The sequence below is a fragment of the Micromys minutus genome (assembly GCF_963924665.1).
Source record: "Micromys minutus genome assembly, chromosome: 10".
NCBI lineage: Eukaryota > Metazoa > Chordata > Mammalia > Rodentia > Muridae > Micromys > Micromys minutus.
In genome coordinates, this window is record NC_137979.1 from 45,626,595 (window position 1) to 45,647,136 (window position 20,542).

The window sequence follows — 20,542 nt, forward strand, 5'->3', positions numbered from 1 at the left end:
AAGCCCAGGAATAAACCTATAGGGACTAGGGACTAGAGGTTGGGGTGGCTCTCACACCTGAGGCCCCAACTGGCCTTAAAATGCTGGCACTTTACTACTCTGATAAGGAGAGGGGAGAAATGGCAGGTGGGGGCCAAGCTGTACTCCCCCCCCCAATCCCCATGGCTTCACCTTCTTGCTTTTCCTTCCTGTTCAGAGTAGTATTCGCTACTTCAATTCAGCCCTTGGGGGGAGCTGCAGCAGGGGCAGTGTGTGTGTGTGTGTGTGTGTGTGTGTGTGTGTGTGTGTGTTTGTCTGTCTGTATTCCTATCGAGCCTGTTTTCTTTCCTCCTCTTGAAGATATTTTTTTCTCATTTACTCTCTGGGCTGGAGGCCAGGACGCCTGGGTTTCCCGCCTGCTTCACTGTACAGGGCTCCTTTGCTGGCCTCCAGAGAGTCTCTGAACTGGTTTCCTGACGCCTGTACGCCTGTACGGAGAAGTCCTTCCCCGAGGGCTGGGAGGTGCCAGAAATCCCAGATGGGATGGAGAGCAGGTACTGTGTATAGGTAGCCTGTGGCACCAGTGAGAGCCAACTTCTCTCATGACCTCTGATTTAGCTTGCCGGCAGTGTCTGCCTCCAGGTTTCTGGCTTTCCATGTGGGTATCCAAGGTCTTCTATTGCTGTTTTGACTATGCTATCAGAGGGGGCACCTATTGAAACCCTTATATCTATGCCGTGTATATTTTGGGGAGCAAAGGGCTAACATAATTGGGGTTGGGGAACTAGTTTGTTTCCCCTCTAGTTGGGCTAGGATAAAGGAAACTAGTACACGCTTCACCAATGCCAATTCCCTATGCCCTCAAAAACCAGTGGGTAGAGCCAGGCCTTCCCTTCTCAGTGCCCACAATGTGGTTGGCATTGATTTGTCAGAAATTGGGAAGGATTCCTTTTAGACCAGTGACCTCCTTTCTTCTTCTCCCACAGGGCAGGGGCAACTCTGTGATTGTAAGCACTTAGGAGCAGGCCTTCCCCTCTAGGGAAGGGGTGTGGGATGCCCCAGAGATGGCCAAGTTGGCACTAGCCCCAGACTGGAGTGCTGGACACCGTTCTGACCTGAGAGTTAGTTGGTGGGTGAGGGCAGGGCACAGGCCTCCCTGCCCCCCTTATTTCCTGCTCTTTGGGCAGCTGTGGGCGAGAAAAGGCTGTGGGGACTATTTTTAGTTGGTCTGTCCCCTGGCAGGAGGAACGTGCAGAAAAGCACGGGGCAGGCAGAGGGGCTGGCCAAGGTGAGGGTAAAAAGACAGGCTGAGGAGTGGGGAGAAGCCAGAGGCAGCAGACAGAACAAGGAAGTACCTCTGCCAGGGGAACAAGCTTGCTGAGAGAGACTTGACTCAGCTCAGATCAGTAGAAGAGCTTTGGGGACCCCCCAGGTTTCTCTGTCCAGTATCCCTCGGATCTGAAAAAGATCTTGCCACCTAAACAAGCCCCTTCCTCTCACTGATGGGAACCAGAGAGGGATGGGTTTTTTTTCCCCCTAGGACTCCTAACCAATCACCAGCTATGCTGGGACTGGAGCCCAGGTGGCTTAGACCACTCTTCTCTGGTCTCTACCACATAGTTTATGCTTCCTTCATTGGTTTGCAGCAAGGACAACCTCAGACCATGGACGTGAGTGGGGGAGGGCCGTTTCCCTCCCTGCTTGTCTGGGCAGGGTCTCTGTAAACCCCAGCTTGGTTTGTTTGGGCGGCCTGTGGCCACTGTTGTGAATGAAGGCGCTGGACAGCTTCCAACACAGTCCCAGGCTGGCAAGCTGTAGGGCTGGGAGCCACCTTCGGAAGGGACATCCCGTCCAGCTGTTTCATCTCAGAGACATAGAGAGGGCCAAGGGGTTGTGTCCACAGTTGCAAGATGAGTTGAGGACAGACTGAGGACAAGGACACATATCCTTAGACTCCCCAGAACCCTTCCTGAACTCATTCCTGCCATGCCCAGGACCCATGACATTGCCCCCAGCCCAGGAAGGAACCACCGCAATTAGCTGAGGTCTCAGATTATGGGGTTAGAGTCTCGGGAGCAGGGGATGGTATAGGTATACGTTGGTTGGTAGAGAATAGCCAGAAAGCCATCTCTGGGGATTCTATCAGCATCCCATCTCCCTAAGGGACTCCATGTTGCATAGGCACAGAGGAAGACATTTGTAGGATTATAAGATGAATAGCGCCCCCTAGAGTTGTTCCAAAAGCTCTCTGTGTTGCCAGCTGAGAGGAGTTAGGGACCTTAATCCAACTCCTCCTTTCCCAACCCTGCCCCCTGTCACTCAGCCCCTCCTGTTTCCTGGCTGGCCACCTCCCTCACCTAGCAGCTCTGAGAGGGCCACAAATTATGGTGCAGGAGCCCCTCCCCCCTCACTTAGTCTCCCTGTCTCTGGGGTCCTGATTTATCTTGCCCCCCATCAAGCCTGCTGCACTGTGTAAGAAATCAATAGTGTAAATGGATTGAGGCCGTTCAGCTTGTCAACTCCCTTTGGGCCCCACCAACTCCACTGGGACCCAGTGAGCTACTCCGAGCCTGAGCCTTCCTTCCAGTCTCTCAACACAAGCATAGACACACCTAGTGGTTGTAGCCCAAACACTGAGCACAGGAACTCCAGAGTTCGGTCTGTCTCCATCTCCCTCACCTTCTCTCTCTTACACATATGCTGGGCTGGTCTTCCCATGACAACTACCCTTGAACATTTATTTCCTAGTTTGGGTGGAGTGGGGTGGAGGGGCTCAAGGGAGAGCAGGCTGCCAGCCAGAGGTAGGGAGGGAGGCAGGTGGGTGAGGGAGATGGGTGAGGGAGATGGGGGATTGGGTGACAGCCCACCCCATTGGCTTTGGTAACTCAATCCCCTGCCCCACCCTCTTGATTTCCCTCCTGCTCGACAACTTCAGCAGCTGCTTGCTGGCAGGAGTGTGTGTGTGTGTGTGTGTGTGTGTGTATGTAGGGTGAGAGGGGCTGTGGGGGCAGGAGTGCTGCCAGGACATGTTTAAAGGAGACTCATAGCCTGGGTACAACTTGGGTGGCGGGAGGAGGTGGGGTAAATCAGAGAGTAGGTGGTGAGTGATGGGGGGGGGAGCAGGCTGCAAGGGGGCAGTTCAGTCCAGCCTGAGGGTCTCACTAAACTTGTTGGCACTAGAGCAGACCCGGTGTCATGGACGTGGGCAGTAGTGTGAAGACAGGGGCCAGCAGAGCCACATTTCAATCCTGGATGCTGAAGCCTTCATCAGGGGGCGCATGTAACCAGGGAGGACATTGCTGGCCCCTGTCCCTGACACTTAGGCCATGCCTGCTGGGCAGCACAGCCCTGGTAGTGACTAAGTCGCTTCTGTCCCGGGGCTGGCAAAGTACCAGACTCAGCTCTTCTCGGTAGGTGAGTCATTGCCCTGGCATCTTCCCCGGATGCGGCTGAGTCACCGGGCCATGCCTGCCTGGTAGGTGGGCATCATGCTAGGGTTGGGGTGGAGGGTTACACGTGTAGCCCCCAGTGTCTTCTCTCATCTCTTCCATCTCCTAGCCCTAACTATAAACCTGCAGAGCCAGGCAAGCACACTGCTTCCCCCACATACCCTGTGGAGGTAAAGGAAGAGGTAGCAGGCTTGAGAATAGAATGGGATATGTTTAATTTGGAGGGGGGAATGGGGGAGTGTGGAGCAGACAGCTGTAAGTTCGAATTCCAGATCTGCATCCACAAACTGTAAGACCTTGGCAAAGCAATTGTTTTGAGACTGGTTCTTATTCCAGGTGTGGCCTGGAACTTACTATGTAGCAGCCCTGGCTTGTCTAGAGCTCATGGCCACCCCCCTGCCTCATTCTCCCAAGGCCTAAGGACTAGATGCACGAACCACTACATCCAGTTGGTTATCAGTTTTTCTTTGTTTTTAAAAAAGGTTTATTTAATGTATGTATGTGAATACACTGTAGCTGTTTTCAGACACACTAGAAGAGGTCATTGGAGCCACCATGGGGTTGCTGGGACTTGAACTCAGGACCTCTGGAAGAGCAGTCAGTGCTCTTAACTGCTGAGTCATCTCTCCAACCTGACAATTTCTTTTTGAGCCTCAGTTTTCTATCCTATACAATGGAAACAGGACCCCTCTTAGATGGAGACTTAAAAAGAAGGTACTGGGAAGTATACTGTTTGGATAAATAACCTGGGAGGTTGGGGAGGAGGAAGTTGAGGCTGGTTCTAGCAGGTACCTCCCTCTCACTTTACCTATCTTCAGGTGGTCTGGGAGAGACATTCTTTCCCCATGCCTACTTCAGGTCCTGCTTAGTGCTTGCAAGCATGAGCTTGTCTTCTCTCTCTCAAACATCTTCGTCCTCCTACTTCCACTCCCAGAGCGCTAGATGCTGAGATTTTATATATATGTACCACTACACTGGACTGGATGCTATTCTTTGGTCTTTCTGTTTTGAAACAAGGTCTTACTCTGTAGCCATGACTACATAGCCCAAACTGGCCTTGAACTCCTGGCTGCAGCCTCCTGAGTGCTGGTGTTAGAGGTTACAAGTGTATGTAGCCACACCTGCCTTGATGCTGTTTTTAGGAGTTCCACAAGTTTTGAGGACTAGGAGCTGTCACGGGACAGTTATTATCACCTATCTGAGCCCACCCTGGCCTCCTCTAGGATGATGACTCTTCTTTTTTTTTTTTTTTTAGAACATTTATTGATTCATTTATTTATTATCTATCTCTGTCTTCAGATACACCAGAAGAGGGCATCAGATCCCATCACAGATGGTTGTGAGCCACCATGTGGTTGCTGGGATTTGAACTCAGGACCTCTGGAAGAACACTCAGGGCTCTTAATTACGGAGCCATCTCTCCAGGCCCATCTTCTTCTTTTTAATATTATTTATTTCATGCATATGAGTACACTGTAGCTGTTTTTAGACACACCAGAAGAGGGCACCAGATCAAATTACAGATGGTTGTGAGCCACCATGTGGCTGCTAGGAATCGAACTCAGGACCTCTGGAAGAACAGCCAGTGCTCTTAATCGCTGAGCCATCTCTCCAGCAGAGAGATTCTTCTTGTCTTGGGAAAGCGGTGCTTCTCCTGACTCCTATAGCCTGTCTCCTGCTTGCAAGGATAGTGGAGGCCCTAGGAGAGTGCTGAGGCTCTCTCTTCTCTCCTGCTAGCCTCTTGCTATATTCTAAATACCCTGCTCTCCTGAAACAGGGTTCCTGGCTGAAGGGTGTGAGAAACGGGGTTTGAGACCAACACAGCTACTGCTGTGGACTCATGACTCCTGGCCCCCTACCTAGGGACCTCTTCTGATTCTGCAGTCATGCTTGGGTAGGGCTGGACTTTGGACCTGTGGTACTCTGGGCGTGAAGAAAGTTTCCCAAAGTGTGTAGGCTGTGTGTTCAATCTTGTATGTGTCAGACCCCTATAGGAGTTGGTTTGTGTGAACATGGGTTTTCTCTTTCATCCCCATATGGACCTACAGCTGCACCAATTTGGAAACACACTCCACTCTATTTCATGGCCTTGTGTGTAGGTGCCTTGGTTTGTTTGTTTGTTTGTTTTCTGGTGTTGGGTGTGCATATATGTCTTGGAGGTGTACACAGTCACACCACAAATGTGTTGGGTTTTGCATTTGTTCCAGAGTGTGTGTACAAGAAGAGTGTACCCATATGCTGTCAGGTAAGCCTGAAGCATGTACATGAAGAATGTACCCGCTGGGCATACACCTTTAAATCCCACCACTCAAAAGGCAGAGGCAAGCAGATTTCTGTGAGTTCAAGGCCAGCCAGGTCTACTGAGCAAGTTCCAGTACTACCAGGACAACACAGAGTAAACCCCTGTCTCAAATAAAGAAAAACAAAAAAAGAAAAACGCCGCATACCTGAATCCATATGCTGGCAGGTGTGTGTGTCTGAAGGCTGCCCATGTGGGAGGCAGTGTAACTCTATGCATGCACCTACCTGGTAAGATCTAGGCTAGGAGGAGCCTATGGGAACTCAAGGTGTACTGGCCCTAGGCCACCCTCTTAGCCAGGTTCCTCACTTGGATGAAGGCTTCTGAAGGTGGGGGCTCTGGCTGCAAGGCTTGATGAGGGGTACTGGAGGGGGTGCGTGGAAGGGAATGGGTTAAGCGTCGGCCTCCACATCTGGGAGCCATTGACGCATTCTTGCCTGCTGAGCGCATGTTTGTGGATGGATCTGGACGGGACAGAACGGGGCGGGGCGGGAGAGAGGGGCTGGGCGGGTGGTTCGCACCGGCGGAAATCCAGACGGGAGCGGGAGACTGCTCTAGCCCAGCGGGCGGCCAGGGTTTGGGGAAGCGCTGCACAGCTCTCTGCCGAGTTTTCCCTCGAGTCCGACCTCCCCGGCAGAGTGTCCCATGGACCTGACCTGTGCTACCTTCCAAGGCCGCCAGAGCAGAGCCAGAGAGAGACATGCAGATAGATAACTCCCGTTCCAGACCTGGTTCAGACACTCATGCAACCGTGGACAAAATCCTATGTGGGCCTGTGGGCCTCAGACCTCCTGTTTCTAGTCTGAAAATCCGGACCCAGGATTAGACTGAGCGACTCTAGGGTGGAGGCCTGGGTGTGTGGCACTTCCCTTTCCAGTGAGATGTGGGGGGGGGGGCACTTGTCACTTCTCTGCCCAGGAACTTGGTGAGGGAGGCATTGTATAGGGGACCCACCCTCCTCCAGTGCAAGGTTAGAGGTGGAGACCTTAATCTCCCTGGCTAGCCTGGAGGGGGCTTGCGACAGTTGGGGATTGAGGTCTGCAGATGGAGTGTGATTCAGATCCTGTCCTCCTGGAAAACGTATGAACTGCCCTCGACTTTCAAGTGGGGAGTCTTCCAGAATGGAGGGGGACTCGTGAACGTCCCAAGAGCTGATTTGGGGTGACCATACTCAGAGGGATTCAGTTGAACTAGAAATTTCCTCTAACCCACTCAAGCCGAAGAGGTGTTTGGGAAAGGTGAAAGATGTTCGATGTTCGGATGGGGAAGGCGGTCTTCCCTTTGTACTTCAGTTTTGCAGATGAGAAAATATTAAGCTCCAGAGAAGCAAAGTGTTTTGCTCAAGGTCAGATAGCTTTCAGTTTCTGCTGGCCCGGGAGGACTGTGATTAGGAGAGACAGAGACTTGACAGCTGAGGCAGGAGTCAGTGCGTTCTCCATATTACACCACCTCCTTACCACCTTTCTTCCCAGGTTTAGTATGTGTGTGTGATGTGTGTGTCCCTGTGAGTGTGGGTGTGTAGCGGTGTGTGTGTGTGTGTGTGTGTGTGTGTGTGTGTGTGTAGGATACCGCACCCTGAGATTCTTTCTCCGCCGAGTCGTATTTTTATTCTTTTCTCTGAACTTCATACACACCCCTTCTCGCTCTGAATCTCTTTCTGGCGTGTTGAGGGAGGGATTCTCCCAGATTCCCACGGTCCAGCCACCAGCTGGAAGCGTCTCCTTTAAGACTCGCCCTTCCCCGGGTCTATTAAGGAGAGATGGGCGGGTGTGAGCCTGAGAACACGCCCCCTGGCTAGTGATTGGCCCGCGGCATGCAGGGGCGGACCTGCGGGAGGGGGGCCTCCCTCCCACCCCAGCTCCATACCCTCCGCCCCCCCAGTCTAGGGCTCCGGGTAAAGTTTCAGCCTCTGCACGTGACTCGCCATGGCCGCTGCCGTCGCCCCGCGCCCCTGAGCTGCGGCCCCCCGGACGGCTCCTCTCCGAGGACCCCACACCCCTGACGCCGGGCAGCGCCGTGGCGCCAGCTTGGGGAAGACCCTTTGCCCGCAGACGCGCAGCCGGGTTGCATCCCCTCGCTTCGAGGTAACCTCTCCCCTGGAACCCTGGGGAACCCTCGGCTCTCTCACACTTTGGGGCCCCGTGGCCCGCTCTGGATGGGAGTTACGGGCGGGGACTGGGTACCGGGCGGTTTCGACGGGAACCTGGGGTTTCCTGGACTTCCCAGCCTGCCGCTGGCGTGTCCGGGGTTGGGGAGCCCCGTCTGCGCCGCGTCTTCGCGCGCACAGCCTTGAGGCTTCTGCGGCCGTCTGCCGCGCGTGTGCCCGGCGCTCCAGCCGTGGCGGATCCGCTGCCGGGAACTCTCTCTCTTCAAAACCAAACCAAACAAAAAGACTTCTTGAAACCTGTTTGGGGAGAGATCAGATGCCCAACGGACTAACCCCCTCCTACTCTTTCTCCTGTTACCTGAGCCGCCCTGTGGTTTGGGGAGAATCAGCCAGGGGCCCACCCCCACCAGAGGGAACTGGCTGGGGGGGCGGGGCCCGCTCAGCTGGTGTCTCGGTTGGAGTGTGGGGGAGCCGTCAGAATTGGGTGCCGGAGCCAGAGCAGTTGAGTGAGACGCGCCTGAGTCTTGTGTTACTTGGGGGTTGTAGAAGCCTTTTGGGGTGAGGGAAGGACAGAATAGACTGGCCGACCTTGCTTCGCTGAGGATGTCTGGGATTTAGTGCCACCCACGAGGCTTGGAAGCTGCTAGCCAGATGTGTGTATGTTGAGGGGTGGTTGGCAGATCAGTTTAACTGTGTCTCCTTTCCTCTCTGGGCACTGCCCTGCTGTCTTACTGTTCGTGGGAAAGGGGGTTAGATCCCCCAGTGTGCTAGGCTGGGGGTGGGGGCTAACTCATATGGAAATAATTTAAAAAGCAACAACAACAAACTGTCTTGAGAAGTTTCTTGCCCTCCCCCACCACTATTCATCCAGTCTTGAATAGGATGCCCAGCATGTTGGCATGGAAGACATACTACCCCTTGCTCCTTACCTGGTGCCAGCTCCCGATTTTGCAGCCAGATTGCTACCTTCTGCCTGTGGACCGTGTGCACTTGTATGTGAGGATGTTCTCCAAAAGAATTGCTTCCCTTTGCTCTTCACCCCAACTCTCAGTTTTGCTCTTGATCACCCTAGCGTGGGGACCAGACTGAGGCTTGTCATCTTTTTTCTTTGTCTGAGTGCTTCACAAGGCAAAACTTGGGGCTGGGGTGGCAGGAATTATCCAGTAAGGGCTCTGATGTCCTGCGAGGAAATTAGGGCTCAAACCCCCCTCCCAACTCCTCCAACTCCTCCAGGGCTTTGTATGGAGATGAAGCCAGGGAATGCCCCAAATTGGAGTGGGGGTGGCCTGGAGCCTTGGGGCTTCCCCTAGGAGGGGTGGAGAAGAGTCTGGGGAGGGATCGAGAAGAGGTTTTTGGAGTTAGATATGTAGGTCTTCCTCCTGAGGAATAGGGGGGATATGGAATCCCAGAGTTGGTACCCGTGAAAGATGGTTCACTGGGAGGGGCTGGCACAGAGTCTGGGCCGTGAATCGGAGAGGTCAGTGGGGTCAGACTCAAGTAGGCCCTTGGGAGCCTATGATGGTGGATTGTGGGCACTTGGAGGGTGTGAAGCTGGGGTACGTGCAGAAGCCACCACTTGCAGAGGAGCTGGTGGCGGTTCCGAAAAGTCCCTGGGCTGGGAATTAGTCTTGTCCTGCTACAGCTCTGACTCTCTTGTCTAGTCTGACCCTGAGTGCACCTGCCACCGCCCTGGGATCCCTCTCCTTGCTCACCTCCTACTCCTAACCATGTGGCGGCCTGGCAGGAAGCTAGCTGCAGCTCATCCTGATTACCCCTGTGCCTCCTCCGATGGGCACAGTCACCCACACACGCCATGACGTTGTTCCTGTCAGCCTGTCTAGTGAGGGGGTGAGGACACTGAGTAGCCTTCGGGTCTGCTTGGGGGGACATTGACACAGGCTCTTGCATTAACCGTTTGCTCTCTGAAGCTGGCTCTGCTTTCTATGTGACATGTGGGCATGAGATAGCCTTAATGCCTAGATTCCTGTCCCCAGGATGCCTGAGGAGAGAAGGACTCCCTCTCAATGGGTGGTGGGGGAGCACGGTGAGCTGAACCCTCTGTAGGGTCTGCTGGGGAGCACTGCCTGGGATGTAGGGTGATGGGCGGCTGAGGAAGGTAATCCTATCCCTTTGACAAGTAAGTACAATAATTCACTCCCAGCACCCCACCCCTGTCTGGTGGTGGTGGTTTTAGGAGTGTGGGAAGCTGTGGTAAGAGCCTCTGGCAAGATGACCAAGGTTGTCTTGACTTACCAAGTCTTGGGAAAGAATCATAACCACTGATACCCCCGGCTTGCAGAGGCTTTGGCTACGCATCCTAGCTGACGCCTGCCGTCTCTCCTCCTGTGTTTCCCTCCACCCTCCTGCTGCTGTCTGGAGCCCACACGCTTGCTTTCTGTGGGCTGTGGGGGTAGGGCAGGGTCTGGATCTCCTTGTGTGTCCCAGAGGTGTTCTGGGAATTGGCAAGAATGGTTGAGGGTGTCTGGGTGTCCCTGCAGGGTGGGCGGCATGAGGGGACCTGGCCCAGAGTATGAGAATATGTCAGTGTGGGTGTGTGTGTGTCCCTAGTCTGGTTTGGGTGTGGGTGTCTCTTCCTTCGTCTGCCTCTTGTCTGGATCTTGCCTCCTTCTCTGGTCCTCACACCCCTCCTTGGATCTCCCTCGCCCCCCCACCCCACCCCAAAGCTGGGACCGCCTGCCTGCCTTCTCTCTTCAGCAACTGGAACCTCCCTTGCCTGTTCCAGGAATTTAGTAAGGAGGAGGAAGAGGCAGGCAGGCAGACAGACCTCCCACACTCTAGTATGCTCGCTGGCCTGGCATCACAGGGAGGGTGAAATGGGCCTTTTGGTAGGTTTTGCCTGGTTTCCCTGCTTCCTCCATCATATTGGGGCTGCCTCCTGCAGAGGTTCGAGACTCCCCTGAGATACCTCCTTCCATTTAGCATCTGCCCCAAAAGCCCCCTGCTGAACCTCCAGGCTCCACACACTGTCCCAAGAGCTGATGGAGGGATTAGGCTGCTGCCAGCCTGGCCAGCACCTGTTGCCAATCCCAGCCTTGTAACTGGAGCTGGCCAGTCAGGGGCTGCAAAATGACAGGTGGAATTTCTGCAGCCAGCCCCCAGCCTCCACTGCATATGCCTTAGTGGCTGAAACTAGGAAAGCCCATCCCCCACCTCCCAGCATCAACCTAATCGGAGCCTTGATGCTCCTGTCCTGCCCGAGATTGGCTGCTGTAGAGTTAGGCAGCCCTCCTTCGAGTTCTTAGAGTTCTGCTGCCTTGACAGGGTTGTGTGTGTGTGTGTGTGTGTGTGTGTGTACACAGGGGGCAGATGGGGTGGTTCTCTTAATGTTTTAATTGCATAAAAACTGGGAGCTCAGCTCTCCCGGCCGGTGGGGAGTCTGGGGCTGGCTGGCCGCCCGGTTTGAGCTAAATATAGCCTGGGACATCTGCAGAGAAGGGGAGGGGAGTGGAGGGAGGTTCCATTCCCTCACCTCAGCCAAGGTGCCCTCGTCTGGGCGGGCACCTTGGAGCAGGAAGCAGGGATTCCTCAGCACAAAGGGCAGGGAAGTAGTGGTAGGGGCTGGGCATTTGGGAATTTGCCTGCTTGGAGGCTGGCAGAAAACCAAAATGAACCTAACCCGTAGGCTCAGGACAGGACCCATGTGGGGTACGTGGGATACTGGTTAGGTCCTCTGGTCCTGGCTCCCTCTTCCCCAAAACGTTGTCTAAGGTCAAGCAGGCTCAGTGTGTCACGGTGACCTACTCATTGTGTGCCTGTGAGTAGATACCTATTAGGTGGCCCCTCTCGGTCCCTCTCCCTGGAGCATCTGCCCCTCGGGTCCTACTGCAGGTCCCCAGCCCTTCTGTCCCTTGCCCCACAGCGAAACCTTCCGCCCAGGAATCGAGACTTGAGAAGGGGGAAGCTGTGGCATGGAGTTCTCTGATCTCCAGTCACGGCAGGAAGTGGAGAGGAGGGGGGATGAGGGGAGGAGGTAACCTTGAGTGGCAGGTGGAGGAGGGCCCTCTGAGCCCTGTATGAACTGACCGTGCACATAGTGGTGGGGAGTGGCCACCCTCCCAGCTGATCCCTCTTCTCTCCAGCTCCAGGTTAGGTGAATGTTGGGGAACGACTGCTGATTCCCCAAGGGCTGCAAACTCTCCTGTCAGCACCCCCCTAACAGCGAGAAAAAAAAGTCTTCCTGTCACGTGCCCATCACTTCCTGTCCCACTGTGGTTCCTGGGATGTTTGTTGTTGGTTGCCATGGTGATGGCCGCCTGTAGGCACTACCCCTGGTTTTTGTGGGGAGGGAACCTGCCCCTCCCCTCGGGGCCCACAATTGGGAGGGGGGGCACTTGGGAGGCCCGACTAGGGGGCCCTTTCAAGCTGAGTCTGTGTGTGTGGTCTCTGACGATTCAGGTCCCTTAGGGCCCTCAGACTTCTGTCTGTGGAAAGGAGTCACACCTACTCAGACTGTGTTGGGAAGACTGACTTGTGGCCATGACTGTTTGAGACTGATTTAGTCGCTGCATCTCTTCAGTCTGAGTTCTTCTGCCTCTTCAGACCTCACACTTCATAGACCCTTACCTTCCTCTCTCTTCTCCTTCCTCTCTCCTTGGGGGGGAGGGGGTTCTTGGGATCCAATCTGGAATATGCAGGACTCTGGACCACTGGGTCCCTGGTGTTTTCTGGATAGGGAGACAATGAGTGGTTCTGCAGCCGGTCGGCTCTCCTACACAGCCACACAAGCCTCTCTCTCTGATTCAGCAAGCGCTGAACTTGAAGGGAGGGCCCAAGAGCTCAGTGACCAGATTTTCCCACCTAATGTGGGTTTCTCTGCTTGCTAGGGATGGAGAAGGGAAGAGATTCCCCCTGATTCTTGCTGGACTGAGGAGCTCCCTGTAGAGTAGGAAGTTCCTGGGGGGTCCTAGGGTGTGGGGTTGTGGGGCAGGGAACAGTCTGACTCAGGCCTGGTCTGGGGTCACAGCCAAAAGGATATCCTGAGGTAGGAGGGGGTGTTCCTGGCTTCCCTGCAGCTTGGGTCCCCAGAGAGGGATGATGGGAGGGGACTGGTAAGCATCTAGTTCTGTTGGCACTGTGCCCTAGGATTCAGAGTGTAGCAGGCTGGGGTTTGGGCTGGACCGAGGCAATGAGTGGGCACTGGTGGAGCCCACCTCTACTTGATGTTGGTCTGTCTTCTTCTCCACTCACACACCCATCCCCCTAATTATGACTGAATTGTGTCTTGCATGGTGGAGAGGGGGCAGCTGCCAAGGTGAGGGTGGGGAAAGCCCCGTGCCAGGCTGGGCGTGTACATAGGTGATTTCCAACCTGGGGGGTCCCCTTTGTGCCGCTTTGGTCCCCTATAGACAAAGTTACTGTTGTACCATCCACACACTCCTGTGGTCTGGCTGTGGCCAAGGCAGGCTCATTTCTTCCTCTTCCTGTTTTCTTCCTTCCCCATGGGTTGGCCCCCTTCTTCCTGTAGGCCTGGGCTGCCCCCTGGCCTTTCACCTACTCTCTGTTTCCATGGAAGACCCAGTTACAGCCCTGGTTCTGGATGGGCCCCTCAGCTACCCTGGACATGGGAAATCCTGAATGAATGAATGAATGAATGAATGAATGAATGTGTACCTCAGACGCTCTGGGGTATGAGGTAGAGCCCCTAGACCTTTTTCGTGTGCCCAGCTTGCCCTGGGTTTTTATTGTCTGATCGATCTTCCGGCTAGTCAGTCATTCCCAGCTAACCCGTGGCTTCTGGGAGCTGGGGCAGAATTTGGGGGGTTTGTGGAGTATAAATTGGAGATGTATCAGAGCTTGTGGGATGAGGTGCTGTATCTTAAAGCTGTTGGCAGAACTGGCACCCAGCAGCAAGATACTGTGTATTTTTACCTTGCTGAACCCCGGGAGGACATGCTGGGGCCTACCCTCACATTCTGGGGGGTAGGTTTGCCAGCCAGGCCTAGCTTTACAGACTCCCGGCGGTGTGTATGGCTGGCTGCTGGGAAAGACGGGAACCTTCCACTTGGTCCTGTCCTGCCTTTGGTAGTTTTTTTTCCTCAGTGAGGATGAGTTTGCCTATGAGGAGAATGAAAATTATTCATTCTGGGGTTGGGGGGGGTGGCCCTTGGAGAAAAAAAGAGTTATGGTCACGGCTTCTTCCCAACCCAGTCTGCAGATGAAGCTGAGTGGGGGAGGGGAGGGGTTGTGGCTTTGTGTGCATAAGTATTTTTCCTGGAAAGCTTATTAATAGTTCTAGCCCACTGTTCTGGTTTGAAATCGGTCCTATTGGGCCCTGCCCCTGCCTGGCCAGCTCAACTAACTCCAGGCAGGGTAGGGGATCCAAAGGATGAAGGGTACCCTCTCTGCCAGGGCTGGAGGCCCTCTCCCCCAAGTTAAGTTTGAGCTCTGAGTCTCCTTTGCATATGATTCATTGTCTAGAATGCTTGGAAATCCCCCCCCCCCTTTTTAAAAGCTCTTTAGTCTTTGCCCCTTCAGAAGGAACTGTTTGGATATGTAACTTGTTTGGTAAAGTGCTCGCCCAGCATGCACACAGCCCCCTGTGTTCTAGTCACAGCATCACATAAACCTGTCAATGGAGATCCATGCCTACCACCCTAGGATTCTGGAAGAGGCCAGAGAAACGGGAGGTCATCAGCTAGTTTGAGGCCAGCTTGGGCAGCAGACCCTGTGTCAAAAAAAAAAAAAAAAAAAAAAAAAAAAACAAATAAAAGAGAGATCAGCTTGACTCTTGTCTCTGGGGAACCCTTGTTTTGAAGGAGTAGGGTGGAGAGGGCAAAGGGACGCTGGGGGTGGGGTGGGGCTCAGCTAGGTTTGGGGGCCTCTAACTTCTCTCTCCCCAGAACACGGGAGGAAATGGCCTATTTCTCTTCCCCTCGTCCCCTCCCCAAATCCAAAGATTTCCCTTTTTTGGTTTGTGAAATGTAAGAAGGGAATTTGGGAAAGGGTTGTGGTCAGGCCTCTGCCCACACCCCTGATATCCCTTTCCCCACAAACCTCTCCTTCGTCTGGGAGGAAGCAGATCCAGAAGAAAATGGGTAACGTTTCCTGCTAGCCCTGTCCACAGATGCTAGCTCTGGTTGGGGACAAGGCAACCAAGAGAAGCCACCTGGCTCAGGGACCCCAGGTGACAGAGAGAGGTGGGGGATGGGGGGAGACTTAAGTGCTTTCCCTGCGCCTGGCAGTGCTAGGTGCTTCCAAGGGAGACAGTTCACAGGCAAGTAAACATGCTTAGAGAGAGGTTAAGCCACTTGCCTAAGGTCACCCAGAGTGGCAGAGCTGAGATTTGACCCTTCAGACCTCTAGGTTTTCTCTCCCATCTTCTTGGCTGCTGCACACAACTCTCTCACTTTTTTTTTTTTTGTTTTGTTTTGTTTTGTTTTTTTCTAAAGTGTGAAACTCTAGAGCACTGTGCATGAGGAGTATGTGTGTATGTGTGTGTGTGAAGATGGAAAGGGGTTTGGATAACTTTCAGGGAGTAAAGGACCAGCCAATGACATCCCCCCCAACCCCCCAGTGCTGGGCTCAGTGGATTGGAGGTGCAGGTCTGTGGTTTTCTCTCTCAGGGCAGGGTGCTTGTGCACAGTGGAGTTTGCTGGCATAGGGTGGAGGTTAGGTGTGGGTAGTTTGTTTTCCCTCTTTGATGCTAGTTTAAATTCTCTTGCCTGGGTACAAGGGGCCAGGGCCTAGGCATCTCTGTGAGGGTCATGGCTCCCAAAAGACCTTCAAATCTCCACCCCATCATCTTTGCCCTTGCCTCTCCCTCTTCCCTGGTCAGCCTGGCCCTTGGCCTGGTTCTGTGACCTTTGTCCCTGCCCTCACTGGAGAGCCCTTCCTCCTCACTCAGGGAGCTGGACAACCTTGTACTGAAGTTTAGGCCCAGCTGTGTTAGTTACTAGAGGATCTGAGGCCTTCCAGACTTTCCCTGGAGGTGTGTGTTTAGGGTGGGCTGGTAGTTTGAAGCCTGATCCAGTTTTAACCTCTTCAGGGAGAGACTTGAAGCCTGTTCTAAGGTAGATATCATCAGTCTTCTCTGTGGGCAAAGCAGGATTCTAAAAGTCCAAGTTAGGTATCACCCTTCCCCCCCCCCAAAAGCAAGGTCAGGATGCCTGGGGTTTGAAGTGAGCAGTTTTCTGGCTTCAGCCATGGGTCTCGTTAGCCTCTCTTTGGTCATCTGCTTCCTAGGCCTCACCTGCAGGGAGCTAAGCCTCTGTGTAGACATGAATCCACAGGAGGGTTGAGTAAGTCTGGTATATGTTGGTATGGGGGAAGGGCGCAGCATAGGAGATGGCTCACAGGCTCACAGAGAAGACATTGAAGCATCTCCTAACATGAGAAGTACTGCCGGGGTCCAGTAGGCTGTGTAGGGGCTAGGAACAAAACATGGATGGACTTTGGGAGACTGAAAGGTGACAGTTGTATATCTCTCAGAGTGTGTACAGCCTATGCACACAAGTCCTGAACTGTACCCACTGTGTGCTTGGGCCCTGGTTTGGAGAGATGCTATCCCCAGGCTGCCTCTGTTCACATGCTTGCCTGGACACAGACTGGGGCAGCAGGCATGCTCTCGCACAGCCTGATACTTTCTGTTGGCCTGCATGTGTGAGTTTCTGCAAGTGTGTGTGGTATCTGTACAAAGACCCCCCAAGAGTAGACACTTGTTGATGAGGTCAACCACCCTTCCTCCGTACGCCTGGTTCTTCAGCTCATGTTCCTGTTGAATAGACTAAGAGACTGGGGTCAGAGGCAGCTGGCTCTATAGGTGCCCCTCCTCCCTTGCTTCTCTGACATGAGTTCATACGCCTGTGACGGGAAGGAGGCCCAGTGGTTGGTGTGATGAATTCTGATAGAGATAGATCCTGGTCTTTAACATAGTTTAGATTTCACTCCAGGGCAGCCGTTGCTTCTGCCTGCTGGCCACTACCTGCCCCCATCTCCCTGTCTTCCTCAGTTGACAGAGAAGGCACAGGCTGGGACTGTCAACAGAGGACACAGTGCTATTCCACAGTGGCCTTTGCAAGAACGCCCCCATCCTCATCCTGGTCCCCAGCCAAATGCTGACTACAAATGCATCCCCCAGTCTCCAGGCTTAAGCCAGGAGCTTGGAACTTGGTATGTCCTAAATTTGGGGTGTAGGAAGAGTGTTGGAAAGGGACGGTTCTTTAGGGTACGCGCTCTCTCTTTCTTCCCTAAGGGTTTTACTGAGAGATTAATTCACAACAAGTCGCATCCATTAAAGCATACTATCTTGAGCCCAGTGTGGCTGGTGCAACACTTGTAACTTCAGTGGCCTGGAGGTTGAGGCAGAGGGATTATAAGTTCAGTGTCAGCCTGAATGGTTTAGCATTTCAAGAGAGACCTTTCTCAAAAGGAAGCCAGAAAGGCAAACAGCGTACAGCTGCGTGGTTTTCACGAACTTGGAATCATGCACCTACTATCGATTTTAAGACTTTTTTTTTTTTAACCACCCCTGAGCTCCCTCCCATACCACGAGCAGTTACTTCTCGTTTCCCCTACACTCACACCCTGGTTCCTGGTAACCACAAATCTATGCATCTGCTTCTCCTGGATGTTCTTAGAAATGTAATCATACAACATACAGTCTTTGGCAACTACACTGTTCTCAGGGCTGGGCCATTGTGTCAACTCCTTGTTCTGTCTCTGTCTGTCTGTCTCTCTCTCTGGCACAGAAAGGATCTAGTGTATTGGGTATCTAACATTTTTTTTTTTTTTGATCAGTTTCCCATTGATAGACATTTGGGTTGGTCTCACTGCCCAGTCATGCCTGGTGCTCCTGCTCTGAGCATTCACACACAAGCATTTTTGTGCCTGACCGTCATGGTCTTGTTTCCTGGGTGGATACCAAAGGGGTGGACTTGCTCTAGGCCCTAGCGCCATGTTTGAGTTTTTGAGGAACTGCCCGGCTGTTCTGCAAAGCAGCTGTAGTGTTTGGCCCTTCCACCAGCAGTGTCTGGATTCATTCCTACACATTCCCAACCAGTCCTTCGTACCTGGCTCTTGTGTGTGCACAAGTACATGCGTGTACGTGTGGAGACCGGTTGCTGGAATTGGGTGTCTTTCTCAGCAGCCCTCCATCTTAATTTTTGAGACAGTGCCTCTGACAAAACCTGGAGCTCGCTGATTCAGTTAGGCTGGCTGTGTTTCCTGCCCTGAGATTGCTCAAGTGTGCCACTGGGCCTGACTCTGCATGGTTGCTGGACACCCAAAATTAGGCCCCATTATTTTTGTAGCAAGTTGTTTACAAACAGAATCAAATCCCTAGTGTCTGTTAGCTGACCAGTCACAGTCAGCCTAGCACCTGAGAGGAGACCAGAAGGAAGGAGGAGCCGGTTTTGGTTTGGCTGTGATTATTTTTGTGTTTTCTCTCTCTGTCCGTCTGTCCGTGCATCCATCCACCCTCACACATAGACATGTGACTGTACATGGTATGTATTTATGTCTAATCTGTACTCAAACAGGCTTGGAAAGTTCTTTGCTCTCTTATCCTTTCTCCTCTCTGCTTCTGCCTGTCTGTGTCAGTGACTCCTTAGGTCACAGCTGTACACCTACCCCAAGGTGTTACCTGTGTGTACCCTCTGGCCTCAGCCGTTCAAATGGGGTGTGGATCTCTGTGTACTCTGGTGAGGGGAGCAGCTGGTCTTGCACCCCCTGTCCACCTACCAGCCAGCCCATCCTCTGTGTGTTGCTTTTCCAGATGGAAGTCCCATGAAGTCTAAACTTAGTATCTCTTGCTGGGGACTTCCATCCTGGACAAGCCTTGTCTTCCTGACATAGGTCTTCCCAGGGCCACCTGTACCATTCTGTATTGGAGATGTTTCCTAGGAGACCTGGAGATTCATTTTCCTGCATGCATAGAATTGGGCCTCCTCCTCAAGGGAGGGACAGACTGGCTGATCTGGGATGCTAGGTTTAGGGGGGGAAGTGGTGTAAGGAAGGGCCCCTCTAGCTGAGGAGTCATTTTTCTGAGAAGTGCCAGTGCTTTAGGGAAACGGCTCCCCCCCCCCCCCCAGCACATCTCTGCATCTTGACCTCAGGTAACCCACACTGGGGGAAGGAGAGCCAGCTGCCTGCCTCAGCTGCAGGGATCTGTGGGGTTCCATGGTGGACCCTTTCCCAAGCATTCTGGGTAAGAAGCTGTCCTGTACTCTGGGTCCGGTCCTCATATTCCCAGCCTGGCTGTACTGTCCTGCTATCCCCAGCAGTGTCTGGGCCTGGTTCTAGGCTGGCCCTGCCAGCCAGGCATGGTGCCAGGTGTCTGCTCAGCTGGGTGCCACAGGAAAATCTCTGGCTGCCCAGGTTGGGGAATCCCGGTGTGTGTGCTCAGTACCCACTTACCTGTGCTTTCTTCTCTTGGCAGCACCACAGAACATGCTTCCCCCCAGCTGGCTAGCCGGGGTCCTTCTGGGAGGGTCATCCTTTCTGATGCCCTGAAGACCAACTCTGGACCTTCCTACAAAAGTGTCAGCTCCCAGGACTGCTTAACCAAAGGACAGACTCTTGGGACGTCCCCCCATCCACCTGCCCCCCCCCACTAGGGAGGGGGATCCAGAAGACTGAAGTTGACTAACTTGGGATTGCTGCTCCAGGGACAGAAGGGGGTGGGGGTGGGCTGACCACCCAAACCCCCTCTGGGCCCAGGCCTCATGCCCCGAGGAAGAGAGACTGCGTGAAGCCCATCACAGCTGCCTGCCAGACTGTTTGCCTGCCCTTCTGACTGTGGCCGCTTGGCATGGCCAGCAATAGCAGTTCCTGCCCAACACCTGGGGGCGGGCACCTCAGTGGGTACCCAGTACCCCCCTACGCCTTCTTCTTCCCCCCTATGCTGGGTGGACTCTCCCCACCAGGTGCACTCACCGGTCTCCAGCACCAGCTTCCAGTTAGCGGCTACAGTACACCATCCCCAGCCAGTAAGTCTGTGTGGGGAGGCTTGGGGGAAGGGAGTGTGGCGGGTGGCCGGCCTCTGGATTTGGGTTCCTAGACACATCTGTTGGAGACACAGATGAATGGCAAGGTCTTTTCTAGACTAGGGTGACCATTGTGTGTAGGGGTGTGGGGATGGGGCTTGAAGATGGTCCGTAAGCCAATCAGTGGTGGTTTGTTATTGGGGCGGGGGTAGAGGAGAGGTGAAACCATTTTGTTTCTTCCTATGTTGTTGTTGTCCCCCTTTGTCTCTGTGTCCCTGGTGCTATGCTATTGAGTGCCTTATAAATAGCTCTGAGGAGGAATGGACGCAGTAGCTGAGGTGGATAAACAAACCTCTCAACATTTGGTGGAAATGACAGCCCTTCACAGTGAGAATGAACCCCCACCTCCAAGCCTCCCCTTCCAGTACTCTGAGGGAAAGGGCTTCAAGAGACTGTTCAGGGCAGCTCAGCACAGCTGGAGCCCTTGCTCTCCCCCTGCCAACTCCCCCGCCCCAGAAGGACAGGGAGGGACTCCGTGGGGGCTTTCTGCCTGGACTCTGGCCTTGGACACATGCACAGGCTTGGCAGGGCCTGTGTTTTCTGCCTCTACCCTCTGCCATGAGGGTCACTTGTTGGCTGGGCAGGGGTCTCAGTGCCTTTCCCTAGCTGGCCAAGCCAGGTAGTGGGAGGTGGCAGTGGCTGTGGCCAGCTGGCAAAGTCCAGGCTTGGGGCCTGCCAGGCCGCTTACAGTAACTCTGGCCCCCAG

At 53.8% G+C, this 20,542-nt stretch overlaps 1 protein-coding gene and 1 long non-coding RNA gene across 3 annotated transcripts in view; one reads left to right on the plus strand and one right to left on the minus strand.

The window, feature by feature from the left end:
- Positions 1-7,334: 7,334 nt before the first annotated feature.
- LOC308426436 lies at positions 7,335-9,005 on the minus strand. 2 transcript variants are annotated; one of them, XR_013975207.1, is made up of 3 exons: positions 8,764-9,005; positions 7,931-8,094; positions 7,335-7,473 (listed from the first exon to the last, which is right to left on the minus strand). It is a non-coding gene; the product is annotated as an uncharacterized lncRNA (long non-coding RNA). The 2 variants fall into 2 exon arrangements; XR_013975208.1 differs by having other exon boundaries at positions 7,343-7,473; positions 7,856-8,094.
- RARA (retinoic acid receptor alpha) overlaps positions 7,645-20,542 on the plus strand; it is a 34,043-nt gene continuing 21,145 nt past the window's right edge. The window contains exons 1-2 of the mRNA XM_080924179.1: positions 7,645-7,811; positions 19,230-19,779. Coding sequence (XP_080780305.1) covers positions 19,602-19,779 — 178 coding nt within the window. The 5' untranslated portion in view covers positions 7,645-7,811; positions 19,230-19,601. The remainder of the gene's footprint in view (positions 7,812-19,229; positions 19,780-20,542) is intronic.